The 25,708-nt window shown below is 44.6% G+C and overlaps 2 protein-coding genes across 2 annotated transcripts; one reads left to right on the forward strand and one right to left on the reverse strand.

Annotated features, from left to right (window-relative positions):
• The first annotated feature begins 1,288 nt into the window (after window positions 1–1,288).
• On the forward strand, window positions 1,289–3,085 carry s100t (S100 calcium binding protein T). Its single transcript, XM_034610984.1, has 3 exons — window positions 1,289–1,448; window positions 2,410–2,572; window positions 2,669–3,085. The coding sequence occupies exons 1-3, from the start codon at window positions 1,333–1,335 to the stop codon at window positions 2,831–2,833; spliced, it is 444 nt and encodes a 147-aa protein (XP_034466875.1). The 5' UTR covers window positions 1,289–1,332; the 3' UTR covers window positions 2,834–3,085.
• Window positions 3,086–4,109: 1,024 nt separating this feature from the next.
• chrnb2 (cholinergic receptor, nicotinic, beta 2) lies at window positions 4,110–25,708 on the reverse strand. The gene is made up of 6 exons (XM_034610976.1): window positions 25,225–25,708; window positions 15,883–16,028; window positions 13,597–13,641; window positions 11,079–11,188; window positions 8,216–9,344; window positions 4,110–6,606 (listed from the first exon to the last, which is right to left on the reverse strand). The coding sequence occupies exons 1-6, from the start codon at window positions 25,331–25,333 to the stop codon at window positions 6,454–6,456; spliced, it is 1,692 nt and encodes a 563-aa protein (XP_034466867.1). The 5' UTR covers window positions 25,334–25,708; the 3' UTR covers window positions 4,110–6,453.

A 25,708-nucleotide genomic window follows, 5' to 3' on the forward strand; every position in this document is an offset into this window, starting at 1 on the left:
AATTTTGCCGTGACAGTCAAACTCAGCAGCTTTTAGATGCACCAGCTAATGCAACCGGATCCCGACAGTATACGCTTCCCATTGTGTGCCATCTTCCACTCTGCAACACTATACATATAGACATATGGTGCATTCAAGTGTGCACACAACACTGTGCTCCCCCACTCACAGACACAATGCACTGCAGCAACAAGAGGATGCTCTTATACAGTCGATGGCAGATTCCAACATGCATTTGAAGACATCTCGCAGCGACAGTGCTTCTGCATTAAATTTGATCATGTTTGTTTTATAATGACAACCAGAGATCATTCAATCAAGTGAACATGATTATGTGTGTTCATGCCATTCATTTTCTTTTCATGCCCTCTGGTTTTCACTGTATCCATTATATCGCTTTAAGTCTGATGGATGAATGACAGGAATTGTTTGCTTGTCTAAATGCGTTTGTGTTCAGAAGTTACGTGTGTTGAGCGCGCATGTTGCATGTTTTAAGGTATTTGAGAAAGTGCGCCTGTGTGTGTGTGTGTGTCACCTTGAATGAACATGGTTGCCTTTGTGTGTTAGTCTTTGTATTAGGATTTTTCTGCATGGCTGCCATGTGTGATGGCTCCATTCAAAGCCGCAACACTACTCCTTCGGATACTGTATCAGGCATGACCCGCCCATCCTCCTGTAAACATCTCACCCTGGCACTCACATACCCTCTCTGCTGATTAAAATCAGACACATTGGGAGAGCTGTCAATGTTGTTCATCTTTGTCTCGGATCAGTATTTATTTAGGCACTCCCTTCGAGCTGTTCCTCTGTTGGACACGAAGTAATAAAAGTGGTTGCACAACAGCATAGCAGGATAATCCGCTATCACAATAGCAAGCTGTAAAGTAAGTGATATGTCATTGTCACTGCACTACAGCTCAATGTGCACCTGGTTCAGTGAGATTAAATCAACAAAGTATGAAGTTAGAGACTAATTCTTTCTGTCTGAACTGGTTCTTTACACCCAGTAGCTGCTGAGAGAGGTACCTTCCACGCAAGGGAACCTTTGAGAATAAGAAGAGCTGGTTTTCTGTTGGCGACAAAGTTTGTGGTGTGTCTTGTGGTCAAATTAAGGCCACATCAATTTACCTAATGTCTATAGTTACAGTACCATTAGTGCCATGTGTCAATATGGCTCTTGACATGTTCGATTGGGGGGTTGGGAAGGAGCGGAAGGTGGGTCTTACCTGTGAGGTGTCTGATGGGTAAATGGAGAAGGAGGAGAGGGGGGGGTGGGAAGGAGCAGAGGAGTGTCAGGTGGTAGGAGGGAGACGGGAGGAAGGGAGAGGTGGGATGGGTGGAGTGAGGGGTGTATTTAAGACGTTGTCCCCCTCATGCTCCTCATCATCGCCTTCACCTTCTCTCACTGCACCTGACCCGCTGGCCAGCACTCGTCCTCCTCCTGTCAGGTAAGAGACTCGGATCGAAGGATGCAGAGAACAGATTTCAACGCAGAACGTTTGTCAATGCATTCCTGAATTTGTGACTTATTTTAACTTAGAGTTAACATAGAGTTTTAACGGTGCCACCGGTGCAAGATGTTTAGCGTGTAGGTGGACTGCGTGTTAGAAGTCCTCGTGCAAATTGACGACAAAGACAGGAACTTCTGGAACATTAAATAATCGTGTTATCTGGACGACGGCAAGAAAAAAGCTTATCAAAAAAAAAACTTGGTGCATGAGGGTAGACTGAGGTAAGAAGTGACTGACGGTTAGGTACAGTCGTGACAGCTCAGAGGTGATGTAGGTGCAGGAAAGTAAGGGACTCACACCTGTCTCCGGTGCGTGTTTTCTATCATCGGGCGGAGCTAAAGTAAAAGCCGGATCAGGTTGCTCCTGTGTGTCCTGGTTACATCTCCTCCACTGGTTCAACTGCTTTACCAGCTTAGAGTTTCACTCTTATCAGCTGGCTCACATGTCCGGCCGCTGACTCCCAGAGGTCCTCTTCTCTGGGACAAAGCAGCAAAACAGATGGAGGATCGGTTTATCTGTGGCACAATCTTATCAGGACCAGTGGCAGGGAGGAAACACTCCTGATGAGTAGAAATGTTAGAGCAAACTTGACTCCGGGGCTGTGCAGGGAACTCTGACTCTGCCAAATACCTCATCTGTCACTCGATAGATATGCTTAGACACCATCTGTTTGTGGCTGCTTGTTTTTCCTCATGCCTTATCTATCTGTCACTCAGTCTGGCTCGAGAGTCTAAGAGAGAAAAATTGTGCGTGCATGCATTTGTGTATGTCAAAAAGCATTAAATCTGTATTGGTTCGCAGCAGACTTGTCCTCCATGCTTGAGAGAGCAGATTTTGCACCGACGTGGAGCGCTCACGCCGTCTCCTCATCCCTTCTTTCTCTCCTCTGTCTCTCCAGAATGTCTTTGCCCAAATCAGAGAACGCCTCCAGCCTGGAGAACGCCATGCAGCTCATGATCCAGACCTTCCATAAGTACTCTGGAAACGAGGGGGACAAATATACGCTGAGCAAGACTGAGCTCAAAGAGATGCTTACCACAGAGCTCGGCAACTACCTGGGGGTAAGGAGCATGCAAGTGCAAGCGTAAGAATACAAAATGCTCACACAAGTTTCATAGATACAGCCTGATTTGTGTTTTATACCCTCACCCCTGCAGAATGCCCAGGATAAGGAGGCAGTGGACAAGGTTATGGGAGACCTGGATTCCAACAACGACGGAGAGGTCGACTTCACCGAGTTCATCATACTGGTCGGAGCCCTCACCGTAGCCTGCAACGACTTCTTCCTGGACTTCAATGACAAGGAAGAGAAGAAGAAGTGAACGGCCTCGGCACGAAGACGCCCATTCTGCTAACCTGCAAGGTCCAGGGAGGAAACAGTTTGGACAGGAGAGAGGGAACATCCTGTCGTGGACGTCATGGGCGTCACATGCCACAAATACACATGCAAGCACACACACACACACACACAACCACACACAACCACGCGCACACACACACACAGTGGGTGTTTGTGTATTTGTTTGCTATTACCCATCAATCCATTAAAAGCTGTATCTTTTGCAATGTGAAAACCTGGAGAGTTTAAGTTTGTTTCAGCACCTGTCATTGTTGAATATGTGAACACATCTCTGTCTTTCTCTCTTCATGTTATTTTGTAACACATTCAAACTGAAGGAATTCCCCCCTGGACAGAATAAACGTGACCTTTTCTCAAACAACACCATGTGGGTTGTACTTTATTACAGCAGTGACACGTGACGGACACCAGGTGGCAGCAAGTGGCCCTCGTGCGAATCTCACAGTTGTGTCAGGGTTATTCCAACTGTGGATGGAAAATAGATTTTTGGTCAATCACTGGCAATATATCAATGTTATAATACTGATGAGGTTTACATTAACATATTAGTATCCCCTTTGCTTTAAAAAAAATCCTAAGTTTGACAAGAACAGGTAGCTTTCCTGTTTTCACAGCAGAATAATAAGAGCTAGAGTGACCTTGTCTGGGTTGTACACCCATGATTGTTAAAAAGCTGTGCTTCCTAAAAGTAAAAAAAGCAACTACGTGAGTGTGGGCATGTGTGTGTGTGTGTGTGTGTGTGTGTGTGTGAGTGAGTGAGCGAGTACATAAAAAGGAAGCTGCCAGCCACAATATTAGAAAGACAGGAAATGTTTCTTTCTTTCAGGCTATCCTGTGGTGTGATTAATGGGAAGTCAGGGTACTGCAGTAATTTATGGACCATAGGTTGTGCGTGTGACTTTGTGGTCTGGGTACTAGTCATGTAGTGAGGATGTAAAGCTCTTAACACAGTCACATCATGGGGACTTCATCCAGAGTCCACTTAATGAAGACATGATTTAAGGTAACGTTAAGGTTAGGGTTAGGTTAAGGTAAGGGGTAGGGGCTAAACGTCATGTTGGTTGAGGTTAGGGGTGGAGTTAGTCTACTAACCCTAAGTCGACAGGAAATCAATGTAAGTCAATATAATGTCCTCTGAAGTCATGGAGCTATGACTGTGTGTGTGTGTGTGTATGTGTATGTGTGTGTGTGAGAGAGAGAGAGAGAGTAAAAACACGCAGCACAGACCCGCACTTTTGTTAATCTGAACCTACAACCTTTATTGGACCGGTTAAGGTGTGCACAGGAGCAGATTTGAGAGTCAGGAAGGAGAAGGTGAGAGATGAGGGGCGAGGATATAACGAGAGAGAGGAAGTGAGAGGAGAGGAAGGAGGGAGTGGAGAGGTTAGAGGGAGAGGACAGCAGCACTTTTGTCCGTGTGGAGCCGTGTGGCCTACAGTTTTCACAGGTCTCTGATAGGCTTTTCACACTTGTTTGGGATCTGCATGGGGACCCCCCCCCCCTCTGGGTAATACCATCCTCCAGAGACAGAGAGAGAGAGAGAGATGGAAACAGAGCTCCCAGTCCAGTGCTGAGCTGCAGACATGGCAGCTGTAAAAAGCAGGGGGAAGCGAGTGACAGTGACTGAGGATTAGACAGCATTTCTTTTTTTTTTTCTTCAGATATTTATAGTGGCTTTCATATGCTGTAACAACCACACCAACAGTCCTTTGTCTCTGTTCATCCTGCTTTAACTCACTACCTGGATTGTGCTTGATGTGGTCAGACTATCCATTTTTTCCTCCCGTCCGTTAATCCTCAGCTGCAGCGTCGTATTGAAGTCAGTCACGTTTATACTACATAGCATCATGTATTGCCCCCTTTTAACCATTACTGCTTGTGATTTTGCATCTGTAACTTATTGCCTGGTACGGTTGCTTCAGTGATGGCCGCGCTGCTGTTCCTGTGTTGCCCGTTGAATCCTCCCCCCGCCCCCCAAGTCCCTGCGTGTCGGAAAAATAACCTTTTTGCATCTCGCTCGGTTGTCATGGGAACATAGCGGACATGACGAAAATAAGCCGTTCCATGCTAAAAAAAAAAAAAAAACTGCCCAAATGAAAAAGGTGATTAGAGGATGTAGGTTTTTCTAATTGGACTATTTGTCAGAAAATGTGTTTGTGGAAGACCAGATAAAGAGGGAGAGAACTGGAGGGAGGTTGTCGGACATTAATAGAAAGGGTGGATGAGGGCGAGAGCACAGTATGCTCTCCTGAACATTGCATCTGACAGATATGATAATGGCTTAGGGTACGGGGGCACGCATACATCTATACATATGTTCTTCACATTACATACATGAACAGAATCCAGTGCAAAAATAGATACACCGGAGATGGAGCGGAGAGGAGAGGAGAGGAGAGAAACAAAGAAAGGAAGAACAAGTGAGACGCTGTCTTTCTCTGATCTGATAATCACAGCAATGACAGGTAATAAGCAGTTGTGAAATTACATACTACTACACATAACAGCTTCATTTCCATGTTCTCCATGCTTCCACCAATATATTTTGATTTACATGAAACTCTTTTGCCGATACCGATCTTTGCCCCAGAGCTCTAAATACTCCATCTTGGAGAAATCATATTCCACTGACCGTCCTATAGGAAGTCCTGTCCACCATCTTGGCTTAGATTCCCCCAACTTTGCACGGCCGTACTCTACTTGCTGTGCACAACTCTTTAAGCATAAAAACTGTTCATGCATGATCTATTTCTTTTTCCTTTTGACCTTCATCACATAATGCGTCCTGGCTCTTGTATGTATTTTCCTTCGCAATCAGTTGCTTGTACACATATTGTGTTAGTGTATGTGCCACGGGCTGTGTAGTACAGTTTATATCACATTCTTGTTATAGCTATACAATCATACAACACACCGTAGCCTCTCTATCAGCAATAGACCCTGGTATGAGCTAACACATAGAGAAATCTTGATAATATATAGTCAATGCTTTACTGTGGTAGGCTGCTATGCTATGATAAAATATATTGAGTTCACTGGCGTAGTGGATTTCTGGAAAAGAAAATAAGAACCTTGATATGAACCTTCCTTCCCTTTCTGATTAGCTCTCACTGACATCAGTCGATACTGTGGATGAGAAGTGTCATAGTGGGAGGAGGGCACGTTGTCGTTAAGCAGTCAGCAGCAGGAGGAAAAGTGTCGATTGGCTGGCGTGAGGTTTCTTAGCATCCTCGCTCCCTGACTGGCTGAAGAGGAGAGCAGGGAGGGACGCCTCCACCAGAAAGGGGAGGTCATTCCGTCAAACATCTGGACAAAACACTGCAGGTGTATGATGGCCTTCTCCTTAGTTCCTCATACAAGAAAAATCCGTTGTTCATTGCAAAAAATGTTACTATATAAAGGTAATGGGTGTGATTGCTGTTCAGTTCCAGTTCTGGTTCCGGTTCCATAGATACAACAAAATAAAAACCCCAGACCGGCTCCCCCCTACCATCCCCGCCTCTGGCCCTCTGCTGTTCTGCTGTGCTGATTGGTCGGGGGAAGCTGTCCGTCAGCGTGTTCGTGGCTGGGGAGAGGGGATGCTCAGCCCGCCGTGCTGGTGATGGTCTTGGCTGTGTAATTTTGGAAGAGGGGCTGCATGAACATGCCCAACGTGCCGAACACGCACACGAACACGAAGATCCACAGGAAGAGGCGGTCGATCACCATGGCGACGTACTTCCAGTCCTCGCTCACCTGTGGATGGAGGGGGGGAGGGGGGGGTGTAGAGAGAAAGATTAAGGTGAGCAGAATCCCTCTTGCTTTATGTATGCAGGGGGGTTAATAGAGGTGAAGGGTTAATGCGAGCAGAGAGTTGTTCTGCCACAAAGCACTGATGAGGTCCAGCACGAGTCAAGGAGGCTGAGAAGGACATGGGAGACAAGAGAGAGTGATGGAGGGCAGAGAAACAGAGGGTGTGCTGACACTCTAACCCCGGCAATGATGACTTGGGGAGGAGGGGAGGCAAGAGGGATAGGAAGAGCTGAGGCAGGAGAGGAGAGGGAGGATTTTCAAAACAGTCGGCATGGAGATGGGATGGTAACTATGGCGATGATGGACAGAATTACCGAGGATTGTTAATTCCCATGTCGGTTTCTTTCACTCCAAGAGAGTCTCCTAAGATGCCTTGAGGGGAAGCGATAAAAAAATGCCACCCTCGCCCAACCGCAGTCTTGGCTCCTCCGTTCTGGCGCTTTTCCACTTGTACTCCTTCTCCATGCACACGTCATGCCGCTGCTATAATTGCATGTCTGCGTTGAATATTTAGAGGGGGCTACGATTACGTCACCAGATCTGTCTCCTCTGCTTATGCTCCGGCGTAGTCCCCCATGCGTTTCAAATGGCAGAGCTAAACGGCGCGGCTGCGAGGCTCGATCATCACTATAACATGATATGGCGCTGAGAGAGGAGAGATCAGTGCTGCTCAGATGTGCCTTTTACGGTTACCAACATATTCCCATAAAAGCAGGTGATTTGTGATGTTATCCACATAGAGACGAGATTATATTGTACCGTGGTATGAAGAAGAACCCGGGGGACACACAGGCAGCCCCGTGTTACCACCAAATCTATTTGTTACAGATATATTGGCCTCAAATTGAAAAGCAGTAAACTGCAGCCATGAAAGATTTACTGGCAGCATCAGCAGCATGTATATTTTATTTTGTCTGTCTCTTTTTCTGTTTAGTTATTTAAACCTACATCCGTGAATTGTCTTTCATCTTCAGATGACAAAGTCTCTATTATGACACCAGTTTGTTGGTGTCTTAGTCGATAGTATGTTAATTGATTTTTGGGTGTTTTTTATTGTCAACAGCTGCCTGGGGAACACAGGTCAGGTGACACATCTCTGTAGGTTAATGACTATAACATCTAGAGCCCGACCAATATGGATTATTGGGGTCAAAGCCAATCAAGTTTAAAATTATCGTATTTTGAGGAAAAGTATCGTACGTGACTGGAGTAGGGATGGGACGCTCAATAAGACGTCATGTGAGAAGAGATGCATAAATACAGACGTAGGGGTCCATATTCACGTTCATCATCCCAACATGCATGATTTGCTGGAAAGACGTCAGGTGAGAAGAGATGTGTAAACACAGACGTGATCCATATTTTACTACCCAGATCACAATTTATAATATTAAGTGTCAAAAACTGATCAAATTATAATGCATCATAGAATTTCGTCATTATTGCTCGTAGAAAGGGCAAAATTATCGGTCGGTCTCTTATAAGGAGCCACAGAGAATCATACAGTAATGTTGTAAAAGGTTTTCCACAGTAAAAATACAGTGACACTCACACTTTGATCATCATCTTCACTCTTCATGTGGTTAGCGATGAAGCGAACTCCTTCCACGGCTTCCTCAAACCCTGGACAGGCCTGGGCCAACAGGGCCTGAGTCAGAGCAGGACCTCCCCCTGCTTGTTGGCCCCGGGGCACGTTTCCAGAGCCCCCTTCCCTGCCCTCCCTCACCCTATTCAGACCATCCAAGGATCCACCCCCTGCACCTCCCAGATCCCCTCCAAACTGTTTAACAGACGCCCGGTTCACGTAGCAGGTACAAGGGTCACTGTCTTCTTTGCTGAATACCCCTGTTGTGGTTCCCCCTCCGCTCCCGCCACTACCACCCAGCCCGAGACCCACCATCAGGGCCCCTGCCTCCCCGCTGCGCCCGCCCTCTTTCTGCTCCTGGGCCCTCCTTCTCTGGCGCAGCCGCTGGCGCTCGCAGCTGTTTCTTGGCTGGCGCATAAAGAGCAGGGCAGGAAGCTTGTTGAGGAACACCAGTTTAACCCAAGGGGGCATGGTGTGTGTGGTGGGTGAGCGGTGGTGCACATTGAGCACACACACACTGGTGACGATAGAAAAGGTGACTAGGACCATGGTGAACATCAGGTACTTCCCCACCAGAGGGACGTCCAGTGAAGTGGGTGGCACGATCTTGGAGATCAGCAGCAGGAACACAGTGAGAGCCAGCAGCACTGAGATGCACAGCGTCATCTTCTCCCCGCAGTCTGACGGCAGGTAGAAGACCAGGATGGCCAGTGAGGTGATGAGGACACACGGGATGATGAGGTTGATGGTGTAAAAAAGAGGCTTCCTGCGGATGATGAAGTCATACGTTATGTCCACGTAGGTGGGGTCAGCGGGGTTCTCGTTCCGTCTGCCTGGCAGGGCAATGATGTCCCACTCCCCGCTGGGCGTGAAGTCATCCATGCTGGCCACATCAGCGCGGAGGACCAGATCGATCTCGGTGCGGTCGTAGGTCCAGGAGCGGAAGCGCAGCGTGCAGTTCTGCTGGTCGAAGGGGAAGTGCTTGACCTCGATCTTACAGGCTGATTTATAGATGGCTGGGGGCAACCAGAAGATGCTGCCATCGTAGGAGACCACGGCGTTAGAGTAGAAGGACACCTCGTACACACCGTCGGCACTGAGAGACAGGTTGAGAGAGATGGAAAAGAGAGTCAAACTTAAACAGAAACATTTTGTCTTCAATTATTTAACAATTTGGTTCACATAAATTATAATGAGAGGCCAAGTTTCCCCTGAGTCTTATGAACTGTGACACATCCCCTTATGCAATACATACTCGTTACAGAGCAGGACACACACAAACAGACAAACAGACAAACACACACACATATACAGATACAGCGGCTGTGAGGTTGGAGGCGTCTCAGGGCGGCAGGGTGACACACACCTGCTCATACAAACATGAGGAACGAGGACACTGTATCGAATGATCACGCAGTCTAGACAGGAAACATGGCTCCCAGGTCAGAGTGGACAGAGTCAAACAGCTCAAATTAGACACTTTACTTTAAAGTCTGCTGACAACCTTAAGGCCATTGATTGAATTTCTACTAAACTTACATTTTTGGCAAGAAAACTACTGGATTATGGTTAATGGCTTAGTGTAGAATATGACAAATTATCCGTTATTTCTGCCTGTGTTGACACATTTGTTCACAAAAAAACAGAAACTTCCTGAAATTTAAGGCTCTGTTGCTGCCATACACAGAGATAATCCTCCTGTTGAAGTGACTGACAGGAGTCCAACGCGACCGAGAGGGAGGACAGCGAGACGAACTGGGGTACGTGGGATTAACAGGATCATTTTATCCACAGTGAGGTGGGTCAGAGATCTTTTAATCTTTACTGAAGTAAAGGCTGAGACAGGGAAAGAGGAGAAGGGCCAGAGAGATCACTCCGCTCTGATGAGCTGCTTCACATACAGCAGACTGATTCTCAGTTTCCATTACACTAAGACAAGTGGCCTGCAACATCCTTAACCCCCTCTGCCATACAATGAAGTTCTAATTAAAAACTAACAGGTCATGTTTCTGTTCTGCATTTGAAGATCTGTGTGTTATACAACACATTGCAGTGAAATACAGTGCATTTAAAATAAAATTGGGCCAGTTATCATTTTTAGATTTAGGTCATATAAAATGGAAATGTATGTAGTAATATTGCCTAGAGGAGGTGTGTATAAAGTGAAAAGTAGTGGTCCCAGTACTGAGCCTTGTGGAACTCCATGACTTGTGTGCATGGAGGATCTGAAAAGTAAAACTTAAACCAGCCCAGTGATGTTCCTTGGAGTTATGTATAATTATACTAGATGTTATAGAAACAATAAGAATTGATCAGCAAGGGATGTTCCTCAGTAGAGACTCTAAATCAAATTGTAAAGACACAGTTATTTATCAAGTAGCTCTGCAAGTAGAGCACACAGTTTGCATGTGTGACTGTATGTCCAAGTTCCCTAAATCCGTCATGCATGCATGTGCTGTACATGTATATGCGTCAACCCGGTGTGTGCAGATGATTCCATCTTTGAAGTGTCTCATGAGAGCTGCAGACACTGTTCAGTAATGTGGCATGAGTGGTGTGAGCAGATTACAGTGGTCAGATTCAGTCATGTGTGGCAGGTCAGGATGTGTGACACTTAAACACACTTAGACTCCTGGCACGTCATCGATGTTTTGATCCAAAGTGACATCTGGAGCAAGTGGAGCTGCCTCACAGCACCAGGTATATTCAAAATATTATCAGGTTATGTATGAGAATTCCATGTGCTGTTGTTGGGCATGATTTTTAGATTTCATGTATGACTTCTGGGAGCCGCCTGCAGTGAGGACAGGAGGGTGAGCGAGTGACTCACTTGTTGTAAAGCACCACGTCAGGCAGCCAGATGTGTTTTGAGGGCAGCCTGACCTTCATCATCCCATCAAACTCCTCAGGGACCCAAGTCAGACGATAGTCCTGCCACTCCTGAGGGTCAATAAAACACAATGCTTAGTCACTCATCAGCAAATCACACTGCAGCAAGTAGATGTTGTGGAGAGAACGTCTGTCTGTCCATCTTTTTGTCAGTCAGTCAGTCAGTCAGTCAGTCAGTGGTCAATATAATACATTAGGAGCCACATAAGCCCGGGGAACATCCTGCGCTGTCTGTCCTGCATCATACCTTTAACTACGAGCCAAAGAGGGACAGAGAAGCACTCGTGTCAACCCTGACCCTGAATGGTCTTTTAAACACACCCAGCCACAGACCAATCAGCTTGATTAAAATGGCATCTGCAATGAGGCAGTTTCCTAGTGTGTGCACATGTTCGCATCAGCAAAACCCCCTGTGTCCTCTGCATAACCCTGTGTAAAAAGGCCGGCATAATCTTGTTCTGTGTGTTGTGGGTCAGTCGTTCGACATTGGCACGCCGAGGCCTCTGTGACCTGTAACAGCAGCCCTGTCTGGCTCTTCTGTGTTACTGCCATGTTGGAGCTGTAAATCCCACGCTGGGTTGTCTGCAGTAACTGTGATGCATTATGGTCATTACAGTTTGTCTTGGCTCAGGACAGTTGTCCTTGCTTCCCCTGCCTACAGACAGCGAGGAATCCACAGAGCGCTGATGGCCATTCTACGCTGTGTTCCATGCCATAAATCCTAACTTGCTCTGGTGCAAGTGAATGTGCTCAAGTGTGTGTGTGTTTGTGTGTGTGGTCAAGGTATAAGTGATGTTGTAGGAAAATAAAATAAGTCTACATAACGTGGATCATTATCTTTCAAGGTGAAAATATGCTTTAAGGTGAGGTTAAGGTTAAAGTTAGGGTTTGGCAAAGGGTAACTATGGTCTCCATGATCAATGCAAGTGAATGTAATGTCCTCAGAAGTAATGGAGACAAGACTGTGTGCGCTGATTCTACGCTCCGTTCCACCCCATAAATCCCAACTTGCTCAGGTGCAAGTGTATGTGCTTACGTGTGCGTGTGTGCATGTGCATGTGCGTGCGACCACTAGAGAGAAAAATACAGAGCAGCATCCATTATATATCCATTATATACAGAGAGAGAGAGAATCTCATCTGTTTTATCTCAATTTACATCCAAACTCAACATATGCCTGCAAATTGTTCTAACACCTGCTCTCAAAAGCAAGCGCATATGTTGATAATGTATGTGTGGGTGACTGCATTTGTTTACCGTGTGTGTGTTTGTGTGTGTTTAGACATGTTAAGGCCTCAGCTGTAAGCTTTACTGAGAGCCAGCCATGTAGAAGAGGGTCACCGCTCAGTCAGAGTCACATTATTCACAGGTTTCACGGGGTGAGCTCATAGGTCTCGTCCAAAAATCACAAAATCAACTGGGACACATTGGTCCAGCATTTTGTGCAATGCGCTTTTTGTTATCATCAGTTATTTGTATTTCAGATGTAAAAAAAACAACAAGCCCGTGATTTTTGCTCATAAAATGTCACTTGTCTTTCATATTTTATGTCTCTTTCTCTTTCTCTCTTGCTATCTGACGCTTCACCAGTCTTGTCAGATCGAAGGGCTGCTGCTCCGAGTGAGGAACACATAGATGCATCTTTCCCCTCCAGTAACTGGACCACTGCACACATGCTGGTGATATACTGGTATGACACTATTACGCTTGATTATATTATGTAAATCAGCATGATTATATTCAGTAAATTGCAGAGGGAGCATCAGTCAGTGTCTGTAGCTGTGTCTCAATTCAGGGGCTGGATCCTTCAGAGGCTGCATTTGAAGACTGTTTGCGTCACTGCAGCGTGACTAGACTGTCCCATTTCCTGGGCTCCTTCAAATGTGGCCGACAAATGCATCCTTTCAATTTACGGAAAAATAGCGGCTCCGACGGGTGGCTCCTTCCTGGTTCAACCTATCCCAGGATTCATTGCGCTTCAATGACGAATGGTTTTTCATGGCAGTAATGGCGCTGCTAAACTATGAGACGTTGAGAGACAAGGCCTGAGTACCACGCTTCAGCTCAACCGAACAGCGTTTCCCATGTTAAAAATAACCAAGGGGCATTAAAACTTTTTCGGGATGTCCAACTTTAGCTCTGTTGCTAGGAAACAGCAATAAGGGCGGGACAAGCTGGTGACACCGATCACGGAAATCCTCCGTAGACCAGAGCGTCTCATTTCAGGTCGGCCTTAACAGTCTAGGTGGCGAAGGAGGCGGCCCCTGAATTGGGACACAGCTACACTCCATTAGACTCTCTATTAGCCTGTGATTCACTTACACTGACCTGACTGTCACACTATGAAATCCGAAGAAACATCAAACCCATTAGTCATTGTTTGGTTTTCATTTGTCCTTTCTGTGTGAGTTGCTTCAGTATGTTTAAATTACAGACCAGAAAAGAGTGGGAAGTCTCACCTGTGTTAGCCAGACATTAGTGGTCATCACCTGCTCCCGTTCATGCTGCAGAGAAAGAAGAAAATACTGTTAGTGAAGGTGTCTATGCTTCGGCGATTCAATACAGCACTTTCAACAAGCTGCACAACATATATGAGACATATTTTTTCAATAAATTCATAACAAGAACGCAGCGAGGCCGGAATATCCTGACATTTAGTCCCTAAAGGCTGAGTCATGCTTCAGAAACAATGGCTGCATAATGAAACCTGATAACATCTTTCATTAAACCCTTCCTACGTGCTGGATGTAAATATCCTTTCAAACTCCATGACCCAGTTTGTAACACAGACTTTCTGTAATAATAATCAAAATAAGAAAAAACACTGAGGTCAAACTCCAGTCAAGAAAACACTGATTATGTCATCGTCAGGATTCATTTCTCAGACTTTAAGAAAACTCCTCCAGAGCCACCGGAGCCATTATACAACTGTTTTCATAAGCTGAGTAGTACTCAACATAATGAGCCAACCAGTCTTTGTGTGTGTAAAATCACTGGAGCGACACTTTAACCTACACAAAGATGATACAGCTATGAGTTACCTGTTCTTTACTTGAATATTTGAATTTTATCCAGCATTTCTGCTTTTACTCCACAACATTAAATTAAAAGGAAGAATATGCGGGGGGAAAAAAGTTCTAACTAAATATATATGAACAACTAAATTCTCTCCTAACTATTGTTTCCTGAGCTAAGATAAGAGATAAGATCATTCTTTGTGTCTTTTCGTTATTCTTTGACAGACAGTCACTCATGATGGACACTGGATGACCTCCCACTCATATAAAGTTATTAAAAAACACACACACACACAAATTCAACAAATTTTTACTAGTCAATTCAGATTAAAATTGTATCAAAAACATTATGATGCCAAAAAAGCTAACAATTATATGTAAACACAGTCACCATATACAAATACAATATATGTAATACAATATAACCATAAAATACTTCTGAGTTTGTCAAGGATAGGAAGGAAGGGGAAATTATATTGTTATGTAACGCTAGTGATATTAGTAATAAGAACAGTCTCACAGTCAGAGTGGTAGACAGCAATGGGGGGAGGGGAAAGAGGAAAAGAAAAAAAGAGGTACAGTGAAAAGGGAGAGAGATAATCTTGTTTATTAATCACATGGATTAATAACAACGATGAATGCTTGAAGGAGATGTTTGAAGTGAAATGCTTGATTAAATGTGAATTAACCGTTCATCTGCTGTGTCAGGAGAACATGGGAAGTGTTGTGATAAAAAGGGAAACGAGAGTTTTGTGACGAGGTGCAGAAACGCTGAGTGGACACAAATGACAAAAGGGAAGTGAATAAATCAAAATGGAAAAGATGTTTTGACAAATGATGATTGGTTGAAGGAGGCTCGTGTCCATAGAGATGACTACAATAACTAGGACGGGAACTAACCAAATATTAGAACTTTCTTTAAGGATCAGCAATATTTGTGTCACGCCGCTTGGTCACGCCAAAATTAGCTCCGCCTCACCTATCTCGTGACAGGAAGTGATGTACTGGAGGATGTCCAATTAAGGAGATACCAGTGAAGCGTTTACAAGTGATCAAATGTAGGACGTCCATGTCGAGATCACAAAAATGAAAGAGGAAGACGAGAAGAAGAAGCAGCAGAGGAAGAAGAAGAAGAAGGCTTCTACTGATGAGCATGACTTTTAAGATTTCGTGGGCCTTTCTATTTAGAATCCAATAATCAGGATATAAATAATAGGCATAGAATAATTACATTATTGAATCAATTGTTATATTCTCGGACTTGTAACTCCTGAATCAATCTTTACTGAAGGAAATGAGCGATTTCCTTTAGTTACCATGATGGAAAGGGGTGTTGTGCAGTTGCAAATTTGCCGAATCAGGTTGTATGTACATGGTGCTTGTGATGATTTAGTGATTTTATTGGTTTTTCCACAGGCTGTGTTGTTCTTACAGGAACACAGTGTCGTGATGGATTGTAGTTGGAAGGGAGAGTCAGCAATTAAGCTGGTTTTAAATTGATTTTGTGACTAATTCTGGCCATGGGTTATTGTAGATGTGTGTTTGGTTCTGTTTGAATACATATTGCAGTTGATTTGCCAAGAAGTAGGGGAGAGAAGTATAATTAAATCTTGGTATTGATGCTTTATTCAAGTGCAAAATCTCAATAATTCTTTCACCGCTGCTATTTTGTCTTTCCTGGTGCCCACAGATTCAAACGCACCAGCACAGACCCACGTGCACACTCACCACGCTGATGAGTTGGGCCAGCGACACCATCAGCTGCACGGTAACCAGCTCGGAGCCATTAGTCGCAGGACGGATCAGTTTGTTGTAGTGGGCTGGGTTTAGGAGATGCTCCACCAGCCGCTCCTCCGTGTCCGCCCCGAGGCCGCCTGTAATGAGAACACATTATTATCATCATCCTCATCTGTCTCGATAGTGGAGACAGAAAAAAAGTTGCAGCCATCTGTGTCCCTCCTGGCATCAGTTGAAAAGAATTTTATCGGATTTGCTCTGCAGACGTACAGGGGCAGGAAATCGGTTTGGCCACTGCCCTCACTCCCAGCACCGAGGCGTGCATTGGCTATCTATTTGTATTGAGAATGCAAAGGCTTTGAAGCATGGCATTACTCATCACTGGCGGCTGGAGAATGTCAGCACAGCTCGATACACACTTCTTACAAGATCTGACATCATGAGACAGAGTCAACCAGTCTGAATGTCTCTATCACTATCCTCTCTATCGCCTCGGCTCTGTCTCCCTCTATTTCCCTCTGCCGTGTTGCACTTCTCTCCCACTGCCAGTCTTTTGTAGCTTTGGGTTATTTTCACTCCATCTCTCACTTCCCCCCCTCCCCCCTAAGCACTCCCTCCTGTCCACCATCCCTCGTCCTGCAGCCGACTGTAGTCGTGTCTGTGTGAGCGGTTGAGTTTGGGCAGAGCTGTCACAACACCACGCACGGGAGGGAAGCCGTTTGCACAGAGAGGACATGATGCACAGAGAAAAATAACAGCGCTGTACCTCCTCCTGCCTCCCTCCTTCTCTCTCTCTCCCTCCTGCTTATTCACTCCCTGCCTCTTTGGCATCTGTTCGCTCCTCTGCTGCATCTTTTACACTCACGATTCCCTCACACCTTCCCCCTGAAGATAAACACAGGCTGCTTACTGTTAGCATGGTACCAGTGTTGTCATATTCTAACCTGCTCTTTTAGAGGCTATTAGCGACGCAGGAAAACAAACCCCATATTACAGGTTTTATCACCTCTTTCGCCCTCTTTTAAATGCATCATCTGAGAAAATTAAATAATCAACAATAGCTAGAGGAAATTAAATAATGTCAATGTACTCGATCAATGACTCCAGCTGTTGTGTTGTTTTATTTTGTGTCTGTAAACTGAATATCTTTTGGGTTTGGACTTGTCATCTGCAGATGCACCTGAGGCTTTAGAAAATACTGATCTGCATTTTTCTGCTGTTAGATCAATCAATAATAAAACCTGTAGTACAGAGAAAGTAAATATAAGACATTAAAGAGTATTTACTTAGAGATATAAAGGTAAATAAATATGATTAAAAATAAGACGAGGTACATTTGACGAATGAAGAAATGTTGAGATGAGGCACCGTAGCTTGTTTCTTTCCTCTCATGTGCATGTTACACAGAGAAAGTATGAAGCTCTGCATGAGGAGAAATCCTCAGGCATAAATGTCCAGCGACTGTGATCACGTCAGTAACGACGTATGTCGAACACATGGACACGACTGACAATGTGTGCATAGAAAGCCAATGCAAAATCTCAATAAGAAAATGGAAATGTAAAAAACAGCACATGTTGATGAACCTCACTTATGCAGTTTTTCATGACCCTCTAGTCCTCCCTTGAGCCCCACTCCCCCCCACCCTCACCCTCCAACCTGCCCTGTAGCGCTGCTGTGTTCACTGAGCAGGAATGATAGCCTCTGTCTGCGGATCAATGAGGACTCTATTCACTCCCGTAATTCCTCGCTCCCCCTTCTTTCCCTCTCCTCCTTCCTGCATCCCGTCTCCTTCTCTTTTACACTATGTCTATCTCTCCATCCTCCCAGTCAGTCCATATCTTTCTTTTCTCTCCTCTCAGGGCCTCCCTCCCTCTCTCTCCTTCCTGTTATCTCCATCTCCCTGTCGCTGACAGCCACTGTCCATTTATTGCCCCTTCTCTCGCTTATTCAACATCATGAAGACGCAGCCTGTCAGCACATGCGTGTAGTGCCCTGGTTGTTTATTGTGCACGAGTGCCGCTTTTCTTTTTTGAGTCTTATTTTTTGTGTGCACATATTCATGAGGGAAATAAATATTACTGTCTGAGCCATATGAGTAGTGCATATTATTCTCAGAAGCGCAAGGCAATAACACTGTCAGAGGAGACAGGAAGCTAATACCATTCACTTGAACAATGATGAAGCAGAAAACATCCATATTTTTGTCAGCCGAGCTCAAAACGTGAATGCTAGTTTCATGTCTAAAGTGGGCGACGACTTCAAAGTCTTTCTAAACCGTCAAAATGATCAGTTACTATTCTTTGTAGAAACAAATTATATTTGCTTTACATCTTAAATGATGTTTGTCTCAAGCATCTTGACGCGTGGCCCTGTGATACACCGGCGACCTGTGCAGGGCGTACCCCACCTCTCACCCAATGTCAGCTGTGATTGGCTCCAGCCCCGCTGTGACCCTCAAAGGATAAGTTGTGTAGATAACGGATGGATCTTGATGGGTCTGTTTGTCATGAATGTATGAAGAATAAAATCGGAATGCAGGGTTTGTGCTCCTAAGATAAACCATCATCTCAACCAAACCAGAGCAGCATGTGGAGTAATTCCGAGTTTTGGTCACTTGAGATGACTGAGCCCATATTAATGAGTTTGAGGCCAAACTGATGAAGCTGATTAATTACAAAAAAACTTTTGCAAACAGTTATTGTTTGATAACATAATTATCGTTGCAAGACTTTGCCTGTTTTTTTTCTTTGACCTTACCAACCATCCATTGGAGCCAATCCCAGCGGACATTGGGCAAGAGGCGTGGTGCCAGCGTATCATACAGAGACAAACAATCATTCACTCTCACATTCACACCAACAATCAATTTAGAGTCTTGACCTAAACCCAACATGTGGGAGGAAGCTAGGGCACCTGGAGAAAACCTACACAGACACAAGGAGAACATGCAAACTCCACACAGAAAGATCCCGGCCTATCTGGGATTTGAACCGGGAACCTTCTTGCTGTGAAGGTGACAGTGCTTGACCTTAGCAGGATATGTTAAAAAACATGATCACAGGATTCAACAGGCCAAGGAACAAGTGTCTTTTGTGCAGATCTGGCGACAGTTGCATATATAGTATTTCTATCTTTACAGAATAATTTAACAAGGTGTAATATGGCATACTGTCCTTCTATTCTGATGCAAATCCAGATCTGAAAAAATTTTCAATTATTAAAGTAAAATAACAAACTGAGAGGATTGTGCTGTCTTGGCTTTTATCCAATCACTGAATCTTTTGGGCTCAGGATAAAAGTCGAGACTAATGTTTCATGGCACTGAGACAAATTGGAGACAAAAGCAGACGTATTAATCTTTTCTAAATTTTCTTATCTGGAGAACAGAAACATCCACACTCTCTCCGCCCTGATCACTGCAGGATAAACATGTGAACTTGGCTGCTCGCCTGCAGCACTCATCGATGCTCCCACACAAAGACTGATCGCTCTCTGTCTCCACATACGACACCCTGTCATGCTAAAGGCCACGCTGAGTGGTCCTAATGTTTCTGCTATAGCTCAGGTTGTATTCTGGTTGTTTTCCAGTGCAAATATTGCAAACTTAATGTGACACCATGAATATTTCAGCAGGGCTCCCCATTAGACCCTGGAGCAAGGGGAGTTACACACCGCCATGCACATGTCAACACACTAATACAGCACAGGGGGGGATGAGATGGTGGCCATGTTTACCATGTGTGAGCCTCACAACTTTGTTTCCTCTCATCAAATAGCCATCGATCTCAGTGTTCCGATGGACCTCAGAGAATATCTAGATCCAACTCCTGATTTGAGTGAATTACATCAGCTTTTTTGATGATAGCGAATGATCGATTATTACATTTTACAGCATCTGCAATGTGTAGGTCACGGCGCTACTTAGAGACCCAGAGTCCACACGCTGTGAAGACAAATGTGCAGAAAATAAGAGCTCAATTGAATTACCCCACTAAGACTATGATGTGATGATCTGTATATAGGGCTCGCTCAAATGAGGAAAGGTTGGTGGGAGAGCAGGATCGCTCTCTGCTCCTCCTCTCAGCGCTCCGCTAAAGAGGCTTTTTGGCTGCTGCTGGGACCTTTCAGGCTGAAATATTCTCAGATCAATAACGGAGAGATCCATTGATCTACTGGCAACACCCAATTGGCTCTGTAGTGCCCATAGAACTGAGATATTAATATTGATCCTCCATCCGGCCGCAATATCGCAGCACTCCAAAACCAAAGCCTTCCCACTGTGGACTAACTGAGGACGGAGGCTTTATTGTCGCCAAATTCTAAATACATCCAAGTCGAGAAAAGCGCAGCCAGCTGAGCGTGTGCTGTTGTTATGACTCATAATGTTGAGGAGACACATGTTACAACGACGCTACCATGTTTTATGCATCTACTTCAGCTTTCAACACCATCATTTTAAATACTGATATTAATGGATTCATTCTTTCAGAAAAGCAAATATTTCATTAATTTTTTTCAAAGTCCACATTCTTGTATCATGATACCGGACGATGGAACCACTATACTCTAACCCCATCTCCAACCCCATGCTACAATTAGCCTTTTAATAGAAAAATGCACTTCAGATTTAACTATTTCTGAATAAGTATAAGCTGATATTTCTTCAGCGAAGCACTAAATGTCACATCTTTCGAAGTCGGATCAGAGTAAATTCAAGGTGAACGTGTTAAAGTGGTTTAAATTCCTTAAGAATCTTGAGCTGAAAAAGCTCTACTATCAGAAACAGAGACTTTAAGTGCCCAGAAACCATCATATTAGGAATAAACACTGCACTATGATTTATTTGTTCCAGTCACAACGCACGGCAGCTGTTGGATGAAAGATGGCGGGGCTTATAATGGGGGTGCCTATTTCAGGGATTGCAATAAAATACATCACTTGAACTGCATTATGCCTTTCATAACAGCTATTATTTGGCTACTCATAAATCCTGAGGCCATGTTATCAGCAGGTCGAAGCCTGGCGCCTGGAAGCAATGCGAGGAGCTCGTCTGTCTGTCATATCGAGATAACAACAAGTCCTGCATGATCATTATAATCATTATGTGTTTTTTTATATTTCTGCAAAAATATTACTTTCTGATGATGAGCATATTTCAATCTAGTTTAATTGCACTTTACCAGGCTGGGGTACATTTAAGAGTCAGATCATTTATACGTGATTTCATCAGAGGATGATTGTTGTTGTGAATACACCTACAAACACATTCATCATAGTGTGCTGCATAGGGCTCGGCGATATGGGCATAAATTATATTGAGAATATTTCTCAGTCGATATTGATAAAATAATTTAAATAAAATATTTCTTTTGAGTTTAAAGATTGATTTTTGCTCCTGAGAGGAGGTTGTGGTTTTAAACTCTTAATAAGCAGAGATGACAAACCATGATGTCAATCAATTATGTGTTTTATTCCTCCTCACCATGAATCACTATATTGATATATAATGGACATTTCTTTTGTTGCTATTGATGAAAATTATATTGCGATAATCATGTTTTATTGCCAAGCCCTAGTTGATAAGCATATATATATATTTTTTATCTCTTTATTATTCTTTGCCAGGCTGGTGTACCTTTACACGTTGGATAATGTCTATTGTCATAAAGCAGTTTTATCTTCTGAGTTCATCAGAGGAAGATAAGCTTATCTCTTACAAACACCTTCATCAGAGCAACATAAGCAGTGTGCTGCACAACACCATCTCTTTCATTATTTAAATCATTTTCAGACAAAGTTAAAATTAAAACTCTTAACTTTACAAATGTCTCTTATCTGCCTCTTCTTCTCCACTGCTTACGTTTCTATTAAACCTCTGTGCTCTCCCGCCGCTTTCCTCTAATCTCAAGGGCCACAGACTGCTGTGTGCTGCTGCTGCTGCACATTCACTCACACAAACACACACACACTCTCTCTCTCTCTCTCTCTCTCTCACACACACACACACACACACACACACACACACACACACACACACACACACACACAAATAATCTTCCACAGATCACACATGAGAGCACACAGTTTTACACACGACATCACACGTTCTACATCACACAGATCTGATACCAATGCAGGCCTCTGTTGTGAGTGTGCTGTGCATTTCTAATCACAGATGGAGCCCCCCCCCCCTGTGCGCTGATCTGATCCTGTTGCTGCTGCTGTGCATTGGGAGTCGGTCCACAGAGATGGAGACGGAGAGAGAATAAAGACAGACAGCGACGGAAAGAGAGAGAGAGACAACAGGGGGGCTGCTGCGACGTGCAGGTTGAGATGGTGTGCAGACCACAGTGCACCACCAAAGTGATGACAGGCCAAACTGACTGAGCAGAACTTTCTAGACTGTAGCCCTGCCAAGGAAATGATTAGTTGACACTCACCTACTTCATCATCGCTTCATACAGCAGAGGACACAGATTGTGGTGAACACAGACAGTCGTGCATATGTGAAAAAGGTTTCAAGACGCAGACAATAAATAAAAAAGTGCAGTAAAACTAAACCAAGCACACGTTACGTCCTTGGTTGATGGGACTGTCGCACACCGCGCTCCATATCCAGTAACCCCCGCATCAGGTCGACTCAGCACCACAGACCTGTTTATTATGCATGGCCTGCTGGGGAAATGACAAGAGGAGACATTCTCCTCACACAGCAGGAAGGCTGCATCCTCGACGCAGCGTGCGAGACAGGTGTGTGAATACGTCCTTGAGCGCCCTTGCACAGCCAGTAGACGCAAGTCTCCGTTTGAGGACACTTGTGTGTCTGTGCATGTTGAAGTCTTCTGTAACAAAGTGCTGAAGTGGACTAGTAGGAGGTGTTATCCCTTTTCTCCATCTCATTCGATCGTCACACTGGATATTTGTGTGAGTGTGTTTGTGTGATGCAATAACACACTCTCTCTGCACTAATTGAGCAAAGTCTGGGGGCCGTCGTTTATGAACAAACACATAAGATCACATCTTTGTCTGTGTCAGTGCGTGTTTTTGTTGTGCACGTTTTACAATTATGTGCTTTACTTGCTCCCTTCTAGGTAAATCTCTGAATCGTGCTATTATGAGCTTGTGCTCCAGGTGTGTGTGTGTGTGTGTGTGCGACCACGTGCTAATCGTGAGCATTTCTTCAAACATGTGTTTGCGTGTGTTTGTGTGTGTGGATTTAGTTTACAGTCTCTGAGGATGCAGCTAATCAGATTTTCTCCCTTAGGGGAAGGTGACTCATTACTGCTCGGCTGCTGATGAAGCTCCTTCAAGTGATATTTCATGTTGGCAGCATTTTTCTCTCTCAGTGCACACACCTCTGTGTCTCCAGCTCAGGAGAGATCAACCAACAGAACCTAATACTCTGGGTGACAAATATTATGCACCATTAGGCACTTAATTGATATTCTATTAGTTTGCTCAGTCTGTCGTATTCAATTTAAGTGTGTTTTATTGTTGCTGGTGTTATTTCAATTGTTTTCAGTTGTACTGTAATATAAACAGACCTCAGCATTGTAAACTATATAATATGTGCACTTTATGTTTTTGATGTATTTTTTGCACTCTTGTATTCACACTCATTTTGTCTGATTTAATATCTGTACAACACTTTGCAAACCAACTTAGAAGAAGTGAAAATGCGTCACGCAGATAAAGGGTGTTAGTAACTAAATCCTACATTAACTTATTTCACATATTTACTGTTACTTCCGCTTATATCTGTATGTGCATGTACGTGCACATATATATGTGTGTTTTTGAAAAGTGTGTTGATAATTAATTGTATTGCTAATACATAATAATTACACAAACACACTATAAATGATAAATGGCAGGTTAATGTGGGTCAAAGTGTTTTCTCTTTTACTGTTTGTCTTTGTGATTGTTCCTGGATGTATTGTGATGATGAACTGTGTGGTGTAAAGCTCTCTTTCCATGTGTGTGTGTGTGTGTGATAGCAGAAGCACTATGGGCGATGATGAACAGTTAGTCAATGCAAGGCAGATGGCCAGGCATTTGTGTGTGGATGGAGGTGTGTGAGTGTGCGTGTGCGTGTGCGTGTGCGTGTGCGTGTGCGTGTGCGTGTATGGAGTGCTGCTATGCAAGAAGTGACAAACAGTCTTTTGCTCGGAGGCAGTGCGCTGGCCTCTACCCTGTCACTACTGTATGGATTGAATACAAATATTAAGGCAGCCATTATTCAACCAATCAGCTGACGTGTTTCCCCCTCACCGTTCTGCCCAGGGCAAATCGTTGCTGAGCACAAATCAACACCATATTAGAGCCAATTTACAGACCCAAAATATGTCCAAACAACCTAATGGCTTCACACTTAACACATCTGCTCCGAAAGCGACGACAGGGCCGTAAATAAGACTAATCTGCTTAGTGCGCGTCCTCTAAAAAGATAAGAAAAAAAAAAGACCATTTATCTGCACGAGCTGAGGCTTTTTCCTGCGCTGCCGGATGACACATCATCTGTCCTGTGATGACAGGAAGTAGAAATTGTTTTAGCTCAACCTGCCTCTCATTAACCTGCCCACTCAACGCAAGACCTCAGTGTTAATGAGAGAGACAGGAGGAGGAGGAGGAGGAGGAGGAGGTGGGGTGATAACATTTCTATCTCACTCTTTCTCACTTTGATGCAGGTTAGTCGCTAGAAGGAGCCTATAATGGCTTTTATAGAGGTATAGGTTGATATTGTTGTCTATAGGTTGACTGGCTGTTGTGGGTTTAAAAACATGAAAAACAGACCTGCATGAAAAATGCACATTTTATTTACTATAATGTCCAAAATGTGATTTTCCCCAACAAGTCCCCCAAAGAAATGAGTCCATACCTGTGATATAATACCACCTGGTGTTACTTCATATTATAGTGTCTATATATAACATAAATAAACCTTTATATGAATGAATTATCCTTGCTTTAGACGTCAGATGTTGCCTTTGTTTCTATTGTGTGTGCTATAGTGAGGGCAATCTTGCTCCACTACACCATTCAGTCGCTGCTATGAGGAGAGAGATGGTGACACAGCAGTGAAAGAGTCGTTTCCTCCACATCTGCCTCTCCACACCATCTCTCCTTGTGTTTCCTCACTCGCTCCCATGTCACTTTAAACAAACCCTCATCGGATTCCTCTGGAGGCTCTAACGCGCCGCGCTTTTTTTGGGGGGGGGTGGGGGGGGCCCAATATACAAAGGTGACGCTGCGCACACACACACAGACACAGACACGCACGCACACAAAAAGAGCGCATCGAAGGAGCCATTAGACGGACAAGTTACTCACCTCCCGCAATGGCGAGCAGAGCCAGCAGCGGCAGCAGCAGCCGCGGCGGCCGGACGTCGATCATCATCATCATCATCATCATCATCGTCGCCACCATCATCATCAGCATCACCGTCCGTGCGTCCGAGCGCGCGCCGAGCCCCAGGAAAGGTGTTCGCCGGGATGGAGAGGCCACCCCCCCAAAAAACACACCCGCAGTGTTTCTCCCCTCCTCACGACCCCCCTCCCTCCCCTTCACTCTCTACCTGGCATGGTGACGTCAGAGCTGCTCCGTCCACACTTCTTCTTCCACTTCTTCTTCTTCTTCTTCTTCTTCTTCGCTCGATTCGAGGTGGAGGTGGGGGGGGTGGGGGGGGGAAGGCAGGAATTGCACGGAACAAATGTCGCCAGGTGAGCTGCGCTGCGCTGGGTCGTGCGGTGCGCTGGCGGTGCCGCTGCTGAAACACACCGCGCAGCGATGGATGCGACGCGCCGGAGAGGCGGG

Source organism: Hippoglossus hippoglossus, chromosome 16, assembly GCF_009819705.1.
Source record: "Hippoglossus hippoglossus isolate fHipHip1 chromosome 16, fHipHip1.pri, whole genome shotgun sequence".
Classification (NCBI taxonomy): domain Eukaryota; kingdom Metazoa; phylum Chordata; class Actinopteri; order Pleuronectiformes; family Pleuronectidae; genus Hippoglossus; species Hippoglossus hippoglossus.